This window comes from Vollenhovia emeryi, unplaced genomic scaffold (assembly GCF_000949405.1).
Source record: "Vollenhovia emeryi isolate VEMERY1.0 unplaced genomic scaffold, V.emery_V1.0 DF939149.1, whole genome shotgun sequence".
Lineage (NCBI taxonomy): Eukaryota > Metazoa > Arthropoda > Insecta > Hymenoptera > Formicidae > Vollenhovia > Vollenhovia emeryi.
Genome location: NW_011967217.1, coordinates 2086323 through 2106652, shown reverse-complemented (window position 1 = coordinate 2106652; position 20330 = coordinate 2086323). Strand labels below are relative to the sequence as shown.

The following is a 20330-nucleotide window of genomic DNA, read 5'->3' as shown; positions in this document are numbered from 1 at the left end:
ATTACGTCGTTTCTTTAACTTATGAAAGTCGATCTCTATGAAATTTGTTAGGATCGTTTATTGTTAATTAATTGCGAAAATTAATTGATTCTTCGTGTAAAGGATAACTCGCGTAAACTTACACGGCGGTGTCGCGCGCGTGGTTAGGCTTGTCGCTTATACTTAGTCGCTTATACTTGGCGCGAGACACTACCGTGTCTCGTGATACTGATAATGATAGAAAGTTCGCATTATATGATATTTTCAGATTTGCATTGGAAATTAATTCCTGTAAAAGAAAAGAGATACAACGATATCTAGTATTACATACATTTATTCCTGATTTTGGAATTCATATGATTATTCATGGGTGGATACATGTCTTACTTTTACACGTATTTTATATCATTTCATTACCTAATTTATGAACAAATAATATTCATAAATTAGGTAATAAAATAATATGAAATACGTATAAAAGTTTGTAGATGTATAAGAATGATAATAAATGCAGATTGTTTGCAGAGGGATTAAAACCAAAAACATATTTTAGACTATAGATACATTAAAGATGAATAAAAGAAAAAACATAATAGGAGTTTTCGTCCCTTCGTTTTCTCTCGTTTTCTGTCATCAGTCTGACTTATTATTCACACGTCTGTACTATGACGTAAACCCCTTTTTATTTTCTCATTATGGTACACATATCTCCCCGTGATAATCGTGTGGCATTTTTAATCACCCGACTTTGACATCCAACTGAGCGGAGCCAAAAATTTCCGAGAGAGAGTCGTTCTTGTACCGTAAGAATTCTATTACGTGCGAGTTACACGTGTACTCCGAGGCGTAAAAGCAGATGGTTGTTAAATGGCAATTCATGTAAGGGTTGCTATTTTGTCTGACGATCGTTTTCAAGATATTACGCTGTACGCGAGTAACACGAATGCGAAACGCGATAGCCATCAAAATGAACGAGGTATATAAAAAGCGTACATCGGGAGGTAGCGGATTGACAGTGCGGGGTGGGAGAGGACGAGAAGCGGCTTACGGAGTGGGTCGACCTGGGTGAATGACACGGCCGGAGGGAAAAAGGTTCCAAGGACGATCGTATCTCTTATCGGTAGCGGCGCTACACCCGGCGAAGACCTTTTTTACGGCTTCCAGGGACCGCAGACTAACGTTATCGGCCAGTTATGCAATTGCTGCGGCTCCCATCGGTATTTACGAGCGTACACGTGATGTACTTTATCGCGTCGATATTCGGTAATTGACTCATAAAACTGCAGGTAGATAATGAAAAGTGAGACTCGACGACAAAGTGCAAGGCCGTAAAAAACGTCGAAAGATATTTATCGTTTGGCTGGTTTTACACATTGAGATGCAACCGGGAAAGAGTTATTCGCAATGATGTAACGAATATCGCGATTGAATTATGTACTTACTAAAAATAGCAGCGTTGCAAACATTCGATGCAACAGGAATCTCTTTTAATAGATACTTTACTTGACGCTTAGTCGGTAACAATAAGATATGCGAATATTAAGTCACTCTGGACATCAAATGGTGACAAATTGTTCTTAAATAACCAAAATTTCGCCAGTAAAAATTAACAGATTCGCCATCGCTGTACTTACAACAGAATATACATATATTATATACAGGGTGTACTGAAACCACCGGATATCTTTTTAATCACAGATTCTTTAGAAAATTTCAAGACCAAAATTCTAATACAAAAATGTCGAGGCTATAATAGTTTTTTAAATAATACGCGATTGTAGTTTACAAAAAAAACAGGTCTGAGATTTTGTGCGCTCGAGCACGTATTGTAACTTCAAAGTGTTGCAGCTGTCAAGTTGTATTCCGTCTATCATAGACTTTAGAGTCGATAAAAAATTGTTCACCTTAACACTATCTTGTTATAAGATACGAAAAAATTTGTAAGAGTTCTGGAGATTCTATTGAGAGTTCTGGATAGTCCCTGCGGAGTTCTATCGAAAATCTGTGGGATTGTAAAGGAAAGATTTACGGCCGATTAAAGATGTCAATTTCATAATTAATATAAGATGCAAAGAGAAAAATATAGGCTCCCGGCAGTTCTGTTGAGATTTCCGTTTTAACTTTGACTTGTTTTACTTTCTGAAACGAAACTATTTGTAAAATGTATCAAGATCTCTAAAACTGTGGAATCTATCCAGAACTCCAATAAACATTTTTTTTCTTTAATGGGGGCTACGTGAAGTTAGCCCCTATATTTTTGAAATTCATTTTCAAGCCTTTAGTGGTCAGAACTATGTCTTACTCTCTAAAATTTGTGGAGCGAAAATACTGCCATGGAGTGAAATGTTCACCCTATTGGCGTGAATATTTCCTCTAACAGAGTGAATATTAACTCCAATGGAGTAAACATTTCACTCCATGGCAGTATTTTCACTCCACAAATTTTAGAGAGTAAAACTATCAAGAATTCTGGAATTATTGTAAATCTGTGTAGAACTCTAAAAAAATCTTAATTTTTTAAATAAAGGGGGCTAACTACATAGAGGTCATCTTTAGTCTTTTACATAGAGGTCATATACGTGCGTATCAAGTAGTTACAGGATATCTATCTCGTTACTAACTGGTGCACGATCGTAAGGGACGATTTAGCTGGTCCATTTTAGAGCTACGCGTGTTCGAGCAATCCGCAACGTCATGGATCCATCCCTCTTTCATCGCCAACTATCCTCCTCGGCTTTCCGGCCGAATCAGCTCCGTACTAATCCCACCCTGGTCGCGGTTTACGGGAACGCAGGGAGATACATTTCTGCGAGCGAGATAATACGCTTCTGGAAGAGAGCTAGCCCGGGGCGCTAGAATTTGCGACGTAATCTTACGAGGGAACCCGAAGCCGCAATAAAATATTTGATATCCTTTTCGTGTTCATCAATCTCGCAGGATTGCGAGGGAGACTGTATAGCTCGTCTCGACAAAGTTTAAGTTTTCTTAGATTATGTGTATATGTTAATATAATCGTCTAGTTTCATGTTCATTCATCGAGTTAGTATTTGACCACACACATTGCATCGATAAAAATGCAGTGTGATTTTTAAGTACAAAAAATGTAAGGGGATATTCCTTGACTTGTTTTATGAAGAAAATGTCCTATGAACATGTACATCCTGAAGTGTTTTGCTCTTAAAGTACAGGATGTCAAATTTGAGGGAAAAGAATGAAAATTTCGAAAATCTAAGAAAACGCTTAGAGATTTTTATTCAGATTTGTTGTGCGTATATGTGATATTAAGAACCACTTTCCAGTATCGTTGAAAACATTTTTGGATACCATAGTTAAGCTATTTGCACTTTTAATTTCAGTTAAATTCAGTCGTTTACTTTAATTTGAAAAACGGCTAACCGCATCAGAGAAAGACAGAGTCAGTTTTTACCGAGATTTAGTTGTGGATTTAAAAGAAACATTAAACTTGAAAAAAAACAGTGGGGTACCATTAGTCATTTACACCCCTGGTAGATTAAAAACTTTATCGGTATTGGAAAATGGTTCTTACTGGACAGTGGTTCTTAATATCACATATACGCGCACCAAATTTGAATAAAATATTTCTAAACGTTTTCTTAGATTTTCAAAATTTCATTTTTTTCCTCTTTGACATCTAATTAAGAACCAAGCATTGCGAGTATAATTATTTTGTTAGAAAATCTTGATAAAAATTCCGAGTTTTGTTGAAGCAGCAAGCTGCTGCACCAAAGATACAATATATTTTTCTTCCTTTCGGTACATTTCGGCCAATTTGCGAATTGATTCAGTTACCACACGCCGATCGATGGGATAAAGTTGCAATCCCATGCCGTATCTTTCGTCAGCCGAAACACGGCACGGCGCGCCGCCGCGCTATAAAGCCACGCGGATGCACGCGCGTGTCCTGAGTCCTTGGAGGATCGCTCTCTCATCAACATCGTTGTACTGTTTCAGTGCTGAGCAAGGGCCAGTGCGAGACCGTGGCGTACAGATTCCTCGGCAAGAGAGGCGGCTATGCCTGGGTCGTTACCCAGGCCACTCTGATCCACTGCTCCAAGCAGCAGAAGCCGATCTCAATCGTGTGCGTCAACTACGTTCTAAGGTAGGGCCTGCTAGTATCCTTTCTGTTTGGTGCTGGTTTTTCTTCTGCTTTGTGCCATCTAGCCGGAGTACCTTCGACCTCGTTTGTGTCTCGCATGAGTATATCTATATTTATTTTATCGCTTAGTAAAATCATATGCGTATTAGAGAAACTTGATGAAGTTGTGTCTTGATCTGACTTTCTGATTTTCTAATAGATATCGCTTTACGATCGCTTCGGTCTAGGCTTTACGACGCATTTTTTACAGCTATCAAAAGAGTTTAGCGATAAAAATTTTAAACTTGTCGATTTTTATTGTCAGCCTCTCCAACTCGCGAAGATTCGTTTGTTAGATCTTTGACTATACCGTTAAATTCACGATGTATTTTAAGTATTATAATTTATGCAATCTGAATTTAATTTTATTCAACATACATCAAGTTTAATAGAAATTTTAGGTAAATTTTAATTACGTCAGACACTATCATATTGTCAGCCGTCTTTTTCTATTCAGGAATAATTTAGAAATTACAATGGAAATTAAATCTGATCATTTCCTTGTATTTCTAACGCTCTGCGCCGACTTCCTGAATTCATAACACTGCAAAGATTGCGTCATATGTAACAGCAATTTCGCGAGGCTCGTGGTTTTCGATCAGACATGCACATTCATTAATTCCACAATGTTATCGCGTGAGAAATTAAATTTCCATCGTACTTATCGCGTCCTTCATCAACCGCTTTGTTAATTGAATTTACTTGCGTAATTATCGAATTGCGCGACAATTTGCAAAAGTATTGACTGAAATCATTGAGTATCATGAAGTATCCGCACGTTGATATTTCAACGGAAACGAGTATCGATTAATTTTTGTTTCATCTTTATCTTTTACGGTAAAAAAATTGTTTTTTTTGCGACATGGTTTCACAAACACTTTTAATAAGTTAATTATATACATATACATATATATTTTTTTTATACGCGCGACAATGAACGAGACAATCCGCACGTTAATACTCAAACTCGTCGATTTTGCGTTTACTTGATTAGCCGGATACGCAAATTATTCCCTACTATCTACCTCCGGCAACTTCCGCAAGGGCCACCGCAGAATCGTGTAGTCACGCGAGGTAAGTGTTTTTTCGATTTTTTCCTCGGCGCAGATTCTACCCTCGATGATCGCCTACAACACAAACAATCCTAATTGTACTTGGTACGATTTCTTACCGAAATAATACAGAAACAGATTTATTCGCTTAATTATACAGTCTTGATAATAACGATCAACGAATTGATTAATTGATGAAATACACGCGCACTCCTATTTTTTTTTATATAGAAAAAACATAAAATATTGATTTTTGTAGGAATATTTTATAAACATCGATTTTTTTTCTTATAAACATTTTTTTGCCACGGGAGGAATATTTTTATCTTTATGTGATTTCAGATTGTATGTAAATATCCTCTTCTTAATCTTGCTAGATAGAGCACACACCCATCAAGATATCTCGCGATTAGGAGAATCAGTTCCTCTTGGACGATTCTAAAAGTTATTCCTCCCAAAACTCCTGATCTTCTGTTTGTACGGAGTTTCAATTCTCTATTTATTTTCCCTCGCGTATTGTGTCTTGACTGTCATATCATTCAAGGGTTAATCTCGTGCCTTGCAGCGCGAGGAGGTAGCCGGAGATCTCTGCTCTCGACTCGAGAGTCTCGAGTCTCTCTTACCCTTTATTCAGCTCTCCCGGCTCTCTTCTCACGCTTCGGTGCTTTTCGCATGTCTGTCGAAGGTACTCCGAGTAAATGTGGCTTCCATTTGAGGAAAGGTGAGCAATTTTATTCCACGGACGTTTCGTTGTGAGAATCGCAAAGGGCATTAAACCGCCGACGATCCCACCTACCAAAAGCGCAACCCTCACACTATCGCCGAACAGATGAAACGAATCTCATCCCGCGGGGGGTGCGAACGTTATCCCCCTTCCGGTCGCCGTAACACTCGCCGGATTTTCCGGGATACCCGACCCCTCCCGAGAAGAAGAAAATGAGTAGAGCCTTGTGATATAAAACAACCCCTTTTCCTCCCTCCGCTGTCTCGGGGCGGCGGCTGTTCCCACCGGCGACTGAAAGGTGGTTGGCAGATTTCGACGTTATCCCCGAACCATTCCCTTAGGTCCTTGCTATTTTCTCGTAAGGATGTTTTGCCCCAGCCTCGCGCCACCACTTTTCCATCCCCTCCTTCTTATTTCTCGTCTTCCACACTCTCAATTTCATCGGTGAACGCGCGCATCTCCAGTCAGCTTCTGTCGCTGGAAGCAGAAAACCTCGCGGGCTCCGTAGGTCTCAATCGTGTATGTGTCGTAACGTATTGTGTGTTTCATGTACAGAGCCAGTCGTTCCCGATTATGTGAAATAGCACAATGAATTTTTATCGCAGATGAGAACAACCTGCGCAATTAACGTGAATCTGTCTTGTACAAATAATACTGAAAAGTTATCGTTAATATTTTTTTTCGAGGTCTTACGATCATTTAATAATTTCTGTATGTGAAAATTTGAAATGGCGACATGCTCCGTGTAACCCCGTTTAATTTGTGTTTATTAAAACTAGAAAAATTAACACAGTAATAACTCGTTTAGTTGTACCAACAGGTCAAAGGAAAGGTCAATAATATTAACGAGCAACAACGGAGTGTGTTTATTAATTAGTATATTTCAAGTTTGTTATGTTATTTTTTAATTAAACTAAATGTTTTTCTAAAAATCGACTTTACGAGGAAGTTAGAACAATTACTTTAGTTAAATTATGTACGTGAAACTGAAGCAATTGAGTAAAACCGCCAGCATAGTTCAGATTCTTCAGTTTTCCGTTACACCCAACTTACGATTAGTTTAACATTAATGCTTATTACTGGATCTCAGTAGCCTATAACAATGTCTATACGTTGAATTTCGGAAAGTTAATTTTGCAAGCTAAAAAAGTTAATTTTCTAAAATAAATCTTCACCAGTTACGTTTAAAAAAGTAAATGTATATTATAGTATAAATGTTACCCTAAAATGTAAGTTTTTTTTTATACGACATTTGTACACTATTAAATGGCTACGTGCATATTTGTCTATTCGCGATTTTCTTTCGCCACGACCCTGCCGGAAATAATTCTACAAAATTCTACAAAAAAATTAAATATAACTGTCAGAATCTACGAAATTCTACGTAAATTTAAAAAGTGTTATGAAAATCAACATGAAAATGCTAGAACTGGAACACTTTTGTTAATTTTTGTGACATTCTACAAGTAAGCAGATGTTTTAATTCTTTAAGATTTTATTGTTTCACAAATTTTTTAAACCAGTAAAGTTTTGTACTAATTTTTACAAAATTGTACATTTTCATGAAATATTACTCGCAATAATTTCTTGATTTGAGAACATTGTAATTTGTGATACTATTTTGTAGATATTTTTACAAAAAAAAATGTTTCAACGAAGATATAAAAATTTCTACAAATTTCTATTTCAAGTCAATTTTTTGTAGTTATTTATAGAAATTTTTCCGCTAGGGGAAGTCGTCCGTGTACATTTTGAGGGAGGCCTCGCGACGCCTCATCCGCGCTTCTATTGTCGCTGCCAACTGATTTGCGCCACGCAGATCGATAATTAAAATAAAACGTCCGCCTATCGAAACGGTCCTCGAGTCCGTTCGCTCTGCCTGAAAACGCGTTCCCCTTCAAGCTCGCACCTCGTCGAGGCAGAAAGGCCCGACGCTTGCGCATCGCGGTACGCGATATCGCCGCTGTCGCTCCTCTCGGTCCCGGGTGCCGTCGATACTCGCGCGCGCGTTTAGCCGCGATCGCCCGTCGTCAACCCGTGACAGTCGAACGAAAGCGAGAGTGGCCGGCGAAAGTGGTGTGTCGCGCAAGCTCAGTCGCGATCGCAACCCGGTGTTTGAGGACCCGCGTGCAGTCGATAGTAGTTGCCGCAAGTAAGAACGAACGTTATCCTGAACATTATTCGAAGAAACTGTAACGAATAAAGTATACGCAATGTTTTTTTTTCTTCATTCCGTTTAATCGTAGGCCTGTTTTCTATTGCCGCACCGGTGAACTTGTGCAATAAATTGGAGTAAAAAAAAGCCTGCGTCCACGATGCTAGAACGTGGTCCGAGCTCTAGTTTCGATAAATGTGCGGCCAATTAACTTGTAGTTTTTGTGGAATTGCTGCAAGTTGATTGGCTACATATTTCTCGAAACTAGAACTCGGATCAAGTTCCAGCGTCGGGGACGCAGGCCTTAGGACAAGTATATTTTTTGTCATTCGAGCTTACCGCACTGGTGCAGCAATAGAAAACACGCCTTGTGATGAATTCAGTTGTAACCGGACGCGTGCAACACGACGGTCCGTCGTGATCCGTCGTTTTTCAGGTTACAGTTTGAATTGCAACGGGGGATTTTACTTGAGCAAAGCTACATGCGCGAGGAAGGAACCAGGATTCAGGTTTTCTGAGGCGATCGCGGGGAAGCATTCTTATTTTTAAAGAGATACACCCGCGTTGGTGCACACGCCTGAGAAACGTGATATTGCTTTCTGCTTCTCGCGCGTGTCCTACCGGTTTTCCCGCGAGAATCTTTACGAGGATCGCTTTTGAAATCTGCTACGTGTGAAACTGCGACCTTCCGCTCGTAACGCGAGCGGCATCGCCATTGCCTCGCATCGTTCGAGCGTTACACAGGATTATACAATCAGTACGTCTATTCTTACACCGATAGCTCGGAGATACCGAGTGAAAAAGACCAATAAGATACTGTCATTTGAAAGCAGAAGAGGTGGGGAGGGAAGACATGTCTTAGGAACTATAAGACTACGTTGATTGTTGCGAAATGTCGATGTTACCGGAAGAATCGTATCCGTTATAACAAGTTTACACATTGTAAGAGGAAAGCGTGTCGTATTTGATGCGTGTGTTCGATTAAAGACGTTAATAAGACAACGTTATTTTTATTAACAGGATTGAAGAGACGCATTATAAGAGCTAATTATCCGTAAATATCAAAATCCAACCAGTATGTCCAAAAATCAAGAATCCACTCTCTAAAGTTTTTCGAGTGAAATTTTCACTCGAATCGCAAGACACTACCGTGTAGTTCACGCGAGTACGCGAGTTGTCGGGCCCTCAGATTTTCGGATCTCAACAACGGCTGTTCCGATGAACTTCTAAGTGCGCTCGATCGATAACTTGGGTTCGATTTGCATAATAAAAGTGTTTTTGTCGTTCCCCTACGTGCCCCATGCGTGGAGGTATTGCAATGCAAAGTCCGAATTGTGAAATTTTCATTTGAGTCATGGTGTCATTGACCACTTCACTCTATTCTGCCGTCATAACCTAAAAAGCAGTATCTCCATTTTTTGGCCATTGTAGTTAACTCACTTTCTATGTTTCTCAGAGAAGTATCCGTTGTCCTACAAGGCTAGGAGACAGTAAGAGCAGTAGATTAACATAAAATAACTTATACACGTTGCAGTATGTCCATATTTTTTTGTGGCGGCCTAGCTGTAAGAACTTAAACGCGCGTTTTCTCGCAACTAACAATTTGGGAGTACTGCTATCTAAGTTAGGACGGCAGTATTCGAGTGAATATTCACTTTTTGTCTTAAAAAATTAATTCACTCTAAGACAAAGAGTGAAGAATTTTACTCTTATTTTTGAAGTGAAGTCGTTAGCACTCCCAAAATTCATTCGAACCTAAAGTACGGTATTTCGCCACTAGATGGCCGCCGAACTCGTAAGTAAGATCACGATAGTCCGGCATATAAGGGACCTCGTCACGGCCCGGGACGGTTCTTCCGCGACAATCAGCAAAGCGAAACTGTCACATAAAGTATAGATTTTCAGTGCTAGCTGTGGATATTAAAATACAGCCTCTATATGCGATGATCATAGCGAGCAAACAATCGCGAAGCTCTCGTCCATGAATTTTATACTGTTAACAATCGATTAAAGTAACATGGCACTCTTTTTAGAGTTGAAGAATCAATCCAAGTAAAGAGTGAATAACGGCACTCTTTCAAAAAGTGAAATTGCACTCCAGTCGGACTGGCATTATTTTCATTATTTCTTCGAGTGAAATCTTACTCTTTTGGAGTGAGAAAAATTTTAGAGAGACTATTCCATATGTTCCCCTGTTGCTGTTAATTTTTTTATATAACTCATAAGATTTATTTTGATGTTCTAAAATTGAAAGTCCGGCATGTGTACTGGTTGGGTACAGGGAATGCGTACAAAAAGTATTGCATTAAATTGTAATGCTGTACCTTTGGAGACGGTTAACCGAGTTCACGATGGGGTATGACTAGTTAGATAATAACCTCTTCTGTACATTGTAATTGTAAGCATTTCATAAGAAAAGTGAGTTTGTGCAACAACTACCTTAAGCTCGAATGCGCTTTGTGTCAATCTTCGCGATGCTTCTTTTTTCTAGTAGATACTGACGATACGGTGTAAGAAATGAAAACGCAAAAGTATGTGCATAGATAAGAGACATTACCTCGCTAAAAGTAGAAGCGGCAGCACACTTTGTGACGACCTATAAGATATAGGCAAAGAGATTTTTGCCGCTAAAAAGAATTTCAATTTGTCGCTTCGTCATCACTGCAGACTGCCACAAGACTAGATTGATCTTTTTCAATTTTACATTTTCTTTCATCCAATTTCTGCCTACTAAAGTCTGTTTAGATTTACTTTCCGCGGCAAAAAACTTTGCATTATATGTTTCTTATTAAATCACTTAATCCAATTGTTTCGTGTATTAAACTACAGCCAACGGCGCACGATACTATTTTTCCCTACTGGATTGCTTGCGAGAGTCAATCAGGATTTAGCCTTAGGTCACCTGATCTAAAACTCTGCGTGAGAAAAATCCAGTGAGAAAAATAGTATCATGTGCCGTTGGCTTACCTTGCGTATAAAAGATGTGTTCTCCCTTGATTTGATGTCGATTTGAAGGTAAAAGTTCGAAAGTAGTAGTCTATATTAATAAATGCTCGAGTGAGATGGCGAATCACATATAAATGAGCAATTCAGTGATTTCGAAAAGAAACGAAAGACACAAATCTTGTGCGCAGATGAGATCTGTACAGTCAATCGTTGTTGAGATGTCAATTGTTCTGAAAACCGCACGCGAAAAGTGCACTCATGTTGTGGCGGAAGCTTGACGTCGACCACGTGCTACGACGTCTCAAAATAATACCTCGCATCTTTAACGCCTGCCGCCATCACCCGACGTAGTCGCAACAACGATTTTGATCTCGACCCGGTTACGCGGACCGACCTCGCTTAGCTGATTGACGGCTCGTTTCGCGTTTTGTTTCGCGGCTCGAGTCAAGAACCGCTCAGCTGGAAACGGTTTTTATTTAACTCGGTGGAGAACTGGAGAGACGCGGTTCGGCGATTACAAAAGCGGCTGCTCAAACGTACGGCACGTTCTCCCTCAATTCTCATCATTCGTGCTATTTATATGCAATATTTTGTGAGCCTGGATAGCTCGCGAGAAGAGCATTCGCCCGGCAAGGTCCCAGGTTCGAATCTTGGTCTAGTCCTAATTACTAAGTGCCTACCTCCCCGAAGATAAACACCCCTGTTTATTACTATGGAAAATTTGTATGGTTAAATAGCGACCGAGATTTAAAAATTTCTTACAATTTTTTTCTAAAGAAAAAAAACATGCGTAATGCACTATCGTTACGTGGAGCATCGCTAACAATTATGTTATTAATTTAGCATGATTGATATTAGTTTTTCCGAGGAAGAATAGTAATTGATTGTTCAGCTTATTAAGTCGGATTAATTTAGGCTCGGTGCGTTTAGCCTTCCAACGTGGGATCTGATCTTTTTCTCATCTCCTTACGTTGACCGCGCATCAAACGTACGTCGAACACAGACACTCGAGACCTTGAGAGCTTAACGAGCCAGATCGATTGCATAAGGGATCGCTTTCAGCGGCGGCAGATAGGAATGGGAAGGGGAAGGGGAGAGAGAAAAACTGCGGGTCAGATCGATTCGAATCGCATGGCCTCGATCGATACCTGTCGCTTATGTTCATCACTGTCATACTTCTCTCTGCTCGACAGTCGAGCGACTCAAGAAGAATTGAATAATTTACAAATCCCAAGATTTACCAAGGCAAAGATAGTCGAGAGATCCGAGCGTTTAGTAACGGAAGAAAAGAGAAAAGTGCAATCTGGCAATTCCTTAATTTAATATAAAATGGAAACCACGAGGCAATAAGTAGAAATGTAGATTTAAACAATGTAATTTGATTTATTGGTGTATAATAGCTTGCGGAACGTTTTGAGCTTTACTGACTCATCGTCATCAGCTGCGATAATGAAATTGATTATTGAGACGCCCGCCTAGTGAGAGAGAGGTCCAGATTTAAACCCTGGCTGAGGTCATATTTTTCGCAATAAATTAAAAATAAGAATTCAGACACTGACATCCTGTCACGGCTCTTTAGTCTTTATCACACGAGAGCCTTCTGAATTTTATTAATTTGTGAAATTGATAATATTAACTACAGAAATGGGTAAACGAATTAGTCTTGGTTAAGTAAGAAGTACGTATAAACGCGAATATCAAGAGAGACACGATTGGGCATAGAGACAGTGAAAGGGCCACATCGAAATTGTGAAATCAATTTTCCTTAATTTACGCTCCGCAAGATCCACGAGTTCTCTGACGATCGAACAAAAAATTCGACTATACTCGAAATGAAAAAAAAAATGTGGGATCGAAGAGAGAATCTCAGATGAAAATTGCAATCAGCATCGCGGTCAGGAGCAAAGCACGTGTTCGATTTGGTCTAGTTCAACGTCCTCAATTAAAATCGTCGGGCATGCGGTACCGCGTTATTTAAAAATTCGTTCTCCGACATAAAAGAAATATTCTTTTTCCATCAACTCCCCGGGAAGAAGTTATTGCCGAATTATATAGCCGGGGTGTGTAAATAAGTAAGTGTGCACGCGGGTTGCAAAAGAAAACCGACGAAGATCTCGGCCCGGTCGCCAAAGCCCCACTTAAAATTGTGACGATGTCGGGCTCTATGTTTAGAGATAAACTGTATGCTTGCGCTTACAATTTCATAAAGCATACACGTGCGCAAATATTTGCTAGTTATCGGGATCGCGTTTACAACTCGTTGGAGGTTTGTATCATCACGCGACATTAACATTCCGAATTAACCGACAAAAAAGGAAGTCGTAACGTCTCGTTATTCGACCGGTCTTTTGCAAATATTTACGGACGCCCGAAAAATATCCCGAAATTCGTTCGCTGATTCGTTCTTTGATTAATTTGCAGTCTGTGTATTTAATAAAAATAGTGCTGTATCCATTTTTGAGTCGTGCGAGCGAACTAAAAGTACAATTCTGAAAGAAAACTTTTAGAATACAGAGGAATAAAATGAAATATTATCTGCTCTCTTCACAGTTAATCTGAAATGTTGAGACGTAAATGTAATCGTCCGTAATCGACTTTTACTATCTTGCTGAATTTATTTTTATGCGTACTTTGCTCTTTGATCGATGTTTGTACATTGTAAAAGAAAGTTACATAAATAATGAGTATAACAATTACACTATTAATGGAAATATATAATCTTATACAACAATTAGTTTTTCTTTTTGCTGTGTAAATAATCGTTTATATTTGATGGAGAAATACAAAGTTAAAAGCAAACTGCTTACTTATTATATAAGGTAATAATTTTGTCCACGAGAAACAAATTTACTGACGTATGTAAATTCATACCTTTAAGGGGATGCTGGAGTGATTCTGCATTTTCGCACCTTTTGCACTTAAAACTGTCTGTTTCGTGGAAAGATTTGTGTAATACACAAATTAAATGGCACGTGTACAGATGATCGAAAGCAGCTTGCTATTCCGGCTAAATTAAAGAACAATATGACATCACTGAAACTAAGTTTGTAAGTCTAATAAAAAATAATAGTGAGCAACACATACATACAGTACATGTAGTATGTGTGTTGCTCACTATTATTTTTTATTAGACTTACAAACTTAGTTTCAGTGATGCCATATTGTTTTTTCATTTGGCCGGAATAGCAAGCTGCTTTCGATCTGTACACGTAAGCCATTTAATTTGTATATTACACAAATGTTTCCGCGAACTCACAGTTTTAGGTTAGAAAGGTGCAAAAGTGCAGAATCACTCCAGCATCCCCTTAACTGTTCTAATATCACCATTATAGCAGTTATAATTTTACATGAAATTTGCTTACAGCGTATGCGAGAATGTACTCCGTGAATCATTCAGTATGTATCAAACCGATTAGCGTAACGTGTAACTATAGTATAACTGGTATGCCCACTCTGTCATCTGTTTTGTTTTGCGTCGATCCTTTCTTCGCGTCCGCCATGTTTTCGGTGGAGCCAATAAGACGGGTGTTGTACATGTGGTGGTGTGAAATCAGTGCGACAGGATTTTATCTCAAAAACATGGCGGAATACCACGTGATCGAAACCGAAAAGATCAAAGGACCGACAGAGAGTGGGCATACTAGTTATACTATGGTGTAACCCAAGGGGGTAACCACTAGCTAAAATGTCCCACCGATTACGCGATTTCATCTGATTACAAATACAATCTCATCTAATTGCAAATAATTTTCTTATATGCACGTTTAAAAATATGTAACGTTGACTTCAAAGAACTGTTAGATTTCCTCAAAATATATTTTTCTTATTTTACTAATAAGTATTTGCAAAGTATTGTAAAGATAATTTCAGTTAAGATTGTAGTACACTTTTCCCACTAGTCTAACCGTGGTCCTAACGAAAAGTAATTTTGTATTTGTATTTACCGTTTTTATTGTTCCAAATTTGCGCGCAAAGGTGTATCGACGTTTCAACTCGCTCTTGTTCTAACAGCAACTACTTCAGTCTTATTATGAGAAGAATACGCGCTTATAGGTGCAAACTATGACATATATTTGGATATTCACTAGAAGAAGTAAATTTTTTGAGGGGAAAATGAAAGCAAGCTGAGAAAATGTTCAAATTTAATGTTTATTGTCTGACAAGTGAGGAAACTTGAAAATTATGACAAAACGATTACACGGGGATTTCGTAAGAATTTCATAATGATTTCGGAGACACTGTCCCACGTTTACATGAAGTGATTACCCCCTTGGTGTAACCGTTGAGATCCGAGGCGGATAATACGCGACGCACAAGCGAGATTTGCACGGTTTGGCATGAGTTTGCGAACCAGGCGCGTGAAGTCGCGATTTGCAAATCGAATACCTGAATGACGAGAAGGAGAAAGAAAGAGGGAGCTCGAAAGAGAGAACGAGGCACGACAACACGCGACTGCAACCGCACGACGACGTAACTTGGCCAGTGCTCTTCAGACCGCCGCGGCGGCCTAAACGCTGCGTAACCACTGCGACGAAGGTCCAAGCGGCGCGTGCCCTCGCTTTTCGCTCGCGATCGCGAAAATTCGAGAGTCTAGAGTTCCGGAGGGTCCTGGAATGTCCTAAATATTCAAGAGGAATCCCGAGGATTAAGTAGCCAAAGAGTTCGTAAAGCGAGATATCCCGTGAGTCGCGAACGTTTGAAGATCCACGGATCTAGAGGATCGAATGTCCGAAGATCTAAGAGTCTCAAAAGTCAGAAGACTGAATATCCAAAGTTTCGAGGATTGGGTGGAGTGAAACTTCCGGGATCTGTAATCTGAAGATGTCTGAGTAGCAATGTAAATATTTAAAGATCTAAGGAATCAATGAAAACATATGAATATTCGAAGATGATAAGAGTCGAAAGATTGCACGTTCAAAGATCCAAAGGTCTGTGTGATTTAATGTTTAAAGATCAAAGATCGAAATACCTCGCGCCTTCGCGGAATCTACTGAGAAACCCAATGGAAAATGGAAAGTCGACGGCATAAAGAGATCGTATAAAGTCGGATCTATACGTTCAGTTGGACTCATTCGGTACCTCTAGTTTCTGTCCAATTCAAGACTAAAGAATCGGTCGATCGCAAAAGATATCCGGACCAAGGTCCGAGTGCTCGCACGTGGGGAACCACGGATGTCGAGGCCGATCGCGCTCGGGCCGATTGATCGAGAGAGCCGATCCCGCGTTACGTCGTCGATTTAATAACGGAGTCGAACCTCTCGGAGACTTTTGGCCAGATTCCATCTGCTGGCAGCGCATCCGCGAATTTCGCGCGCGGGAACTCGATTGCACAATCACGCGATTCGCGGTGATACCCATCCGTGCACCCCGGTGTATCACTTGATCTCTTTCTCTCTCTCTCTCTCTTTCTCTCCTCCAGTCCTCCTCCCATCTCTCGTGTCCTCTGGATCTACGGATACAGCCGGTCGATCGCTCTTGCAAACTCGCTCGCGGTTATTTACCTCTTTCCGCCGCCGGGATTAGATTCAACGGCTAATAATAACGAGTGAATTATTGGCGACAATTTCGCGGCGGAACAACACGACCGTTCGTGTATAATAAAGATCGCGTGGTGCGTGACGTTTTAAACGAGAAGTTGGAAGGCACGGTGATACGAGTCAATAATAATAATAAATCCTGCATTTTAAAAGCGCGACGCTCGGCTGTTTTTCTTGCATGGTGCAAAGTCGTTTTTTTTCCTCTCACGATCTTAGGAAAAAAAAGAGGATACTGGAAGAATTATGTAGTAATTTTACGTTAAGTAACACCGCAGTCCTTTTCTTCGAGGTGAAAAGAGTATGATTCTTAGCGTTGTCCCGTGAGATATATTTATGCAGACCGGGAGGTTCGAAGAAAGAATCGAGAGTGCGCCGCGAAAATGTAATTTGCAATTGTGCTGCGGAGAACTGTTTGCAACTAGCGTTCGAGGCGGAATGAGGGAGCGTCGATAAGAGTCGAGTGAATTCTTTTAACAGACAGTGTAAGGGAAAGAAAGGAACCACCATACGAAAAGAAGGTACCTCCGATAATAAATTCCCTCTCGCCTGTGACTCATAACGTTCATGTGTGTGAGATCGGACCACACGTTGGTCCGTCGTTCAATCTCCGACGAAGGTGCGCGTTTGTTATCGCCGCCTAAACGTTACGTAACACCTGGCAGTGGCGACGATAGGTATCCGCGGAGGAGAGAGAGCATCGACAGTTGTACACGCACCGGCATAAATGCTGTCCCTATCCTTGTGAGGTGCACGCACACAACTAGAGTCCCTGTAGTTGTGTACGTGCACCTCGCAAGGATAGGGTCAGCATTTATGCCGGTGCGTGTACTTGTCGAGGTCCGCCGATCGTTCCGAAGTACTTGATTTTTACATTTTGGAATAAAGTCTAAATATAAATCGCACAATCCTCGATCATAAAGGAGAGTTCCCGTGTATGAGATACCGAATTAATTTTTTGTAATTGCCAGAAATCTGTAGACACAATTAAAAAACACAATAGCTTATTTTGAAAGGAATTTAATAAGCTTTAAGATGCTGAAATGTAAAATTGAACTGAATTATTACTTTTTTAAATTAGAAAAATATGAAAAATGAGCTTTGCACGAAATCGAAGAAGTGTGCTCGTAATATGAGGTGCCCCGAGAAATTGCTAATAAAGTGCAAAATGCATAGTATTGCTATTAGAAGTTTATTAAATGTTTGTGAAATACAACTATAATGAAAAAGTTTAAATATTTTTAATTTGAGCCATGGAAATTTTTCGTTTACGCCCTCGTACGTCTTGCCGGTTTTGCGATCACCAAATCTAATTTCTAGAACTAAATTAAACAATTAAACATATCCCATCTTGTCCCATTAATACAATCTTACTCTATCACTGCATGCAGAATTTATTGCCAAATATTTATTTATCACATAACACACTGGGTTTAAAAGCCCACCTCAATAGAACTTAACATCCAATTTCTTAAATCTTTTTTCATAACGACTACACGCACGATCAAACGATGAATTTTTCACTAAGTAGTTTTCGCTCCAAGAGTAAGAAATTCAGGGTGGAACCAACTAATGATTGCTTGTTAAGTTTAGCAGAAACCCCGCTATCTTATATTAGTTGCCTACCTCATAATACGGGTCTCTCCTCTATATGCATGTTTTTCTCTGCGGAATGTAATAAATAGTGGTACATCTTCGGGGAGGCAGGCACTGAGACGCGCCACTTATTAATTTTCGGCGAGAAAAAAAACGGGCTAGGACTAGACCAGGAACCTGGGACCTTCCGCTTGCCAGGCAAATGCTCTTCCAACTGAGCTATCCAGGCCTAGACTATAAATCTTTCTCGTCTACTTACTTTATTTTACTGAATAAAATAGGAATAACCATGACTAAGCAGTTGATCGACCATGACTGGCGATGTGTTTTTAACACAGAAAATTTATTGCGAAAAATATTACCTCAGCCAGGGTTTGAACCTGGACCTGGACCTCCCTTCAAAATAGGATTAGTATACTAGCAACGCGACTCCAGAGCGATGCGTGGTATCTCACTCAACGGTTTGGTAGACTATCCTGAGACCCCTCGAGTAAATTAACAAATTCCCCATCGCTACCTTACCTGAACGACAGGTTATCCTCGGAGTGGGCGAATGCGAAACGAGCACGATCTCCATAGTAATAAATAGAGGTATATCTTCAGGGAAGTAGGCTTAGCGCCTAAGAAGGCATAAAGAAATTATCACGGTATCCTGTGATGGAAACGACAGGCGGGATCCTTCCCTCTGCGAAAGTCGCGCTTGAGGATGCGCTCGTTTCGCCCGCTCCAAGGACAACCTGTCGTTCGGCAGGGTAACGGCGGAGAATGTTTATTTACTAGAGGGATCTTTGGGGTTTTGGTCGCTCTGTGCATTCATCTACCAAACCATCGAGTCAGATACCAAGAATCGTTCTAGGGTCGCGCTTCTAGCATATTATTTCCACTTGATTCGGTAAAATGGAGTAGGCAAGCAAAGAGGATTATCGAACGTGTAGGGTAGAGCTCACGGGAAGAGCAGTCGCCCAGCAAGCGGAATATCCCAGGTTTAAATCCTGATCTAATCCTCGCCCGTTATTTTCCTCGTGCAAACGTTATTTGCGCGGCTCGTCTTCTCGTGTCTACCTTCTTGAAGATACATTTCTATGTACTATTGGGGCACGCGATAAGTTCGCGCGTACTTATTTAAGAAGAACAACTTGTCGTTGAGCAACACTGACACGATGTTTCTCTCTCATCCGCGGTCTGGCTCTTCGCGATAAGCTCGCGCTCACATCTGGGAGTATCGCGCGGCCTGACGCGCGTGCTAAATCTCGCACCGGCGATGGTACGCATCCAAGAAGTAAAAGTGCATCTGGCTATGTTCATACGGAGGTTCACACAGGGGACTGGACCGTAAACAACGCCCGTAAACACGCCGCGGATGGGCGAGACCCTGGCCTCGCCTTGTCGCTAAACGTGGCCCACTTCAAGCTTTATGAGGACTTATTTACGTTACGAGACCGACTTAGTTTATAACCCGTGTCCGGCTCCGAAACTTGGGCTCCGAGCTTATACTCGCGTGCATAAATTATTCAACAGGCATACATTGAAATGCTTATTAAGGATACCGAAATAAATTAAAATTTACCTGATGCGCTTGATCCTGACCTGTGTGATGGCTTGCATTTTAGCTTCATAATTGACACGAGAAAAATATATATTCGACGATAAACTCAATTTTCTGCCTTAATCAATGAAACCATGAATTTAAGAGAAGGAAATAAGAGAGGCTTCGAGAAAGCTCAAGAAAAAGGGGTTCCCTACATTTTTCATGCATTCGAAAGAAGCTAATTAGTTGTAACATAATAGTTTGTGTAATATTCTAACATATATTATTATCAATTCGGCCTCAGTCGATCGACTTTGAGTCCAAGACCGATTCTTGCCGGATGAGACCGGACGGTGCGCGCCATCGACCTCGAGAACCACGACCTAGCCGCTGCACTCGCGTGATTATCTCGACGAGCTCACAAACGCCGCTCGAGTTTCGCGCGCACCCGCGCCCGCCGGAGATCGGGTTGAGTTAGGTGCGGGTTAAATATGCGGTCGGGGAGGGATTAAAAATAGAGTGACGGTCGGCTTGCGCAAGCGAGCACTTGGGACCGTTGGGACCTCTTCTGCCCACCCTGCCACTCCTCTCGCTTTTCCTCGTAGAGCTTATCTCTAGCGAGAACTCCCTCGACTGGATTTCTCGTCGATTCTCTTAAGG

The 20330-nt window shown here is 40.5% G+C and overlaps 1 protein-coding gene and 1 long non-coding RNA gene across 4 annotated transcripts in view; both read left to right on the top strand.

Moving 5' to 3' along the window:
- The window catches only part of LOC105565823 (hypoxia-inducible factor 1-alpha), a 65191-nt gene that overhangs the window by 28221 nt on the left and 16640 nt on the right, over nucleotides 1-20330 (top strand). For all 3 annotated transcript variants that reach the window (XM_012019340.1, XM_012019338.1, XM_012019337.1), the window contains exon 7: nucleotides 3952-4099. In XM_012019340.1, coding sequence (XP_011874730.1) covers nucleotides 3952-4099 — 148 coding nt within the window. The remainder of the gene's footprint in view (nucleotides 1-3951; nucleotides 4100-20330) is intronic.
- Nucleotides 7987-9065, top strand: LOC105565822. The gene is made up of 2 exons (XR_001009227.1): nucleotides 7987-8063; nucleotides 8503-9065. It is a non-coding gene; the product is annotated as an uncharacterized LOC105565822 (long non-coding RNA).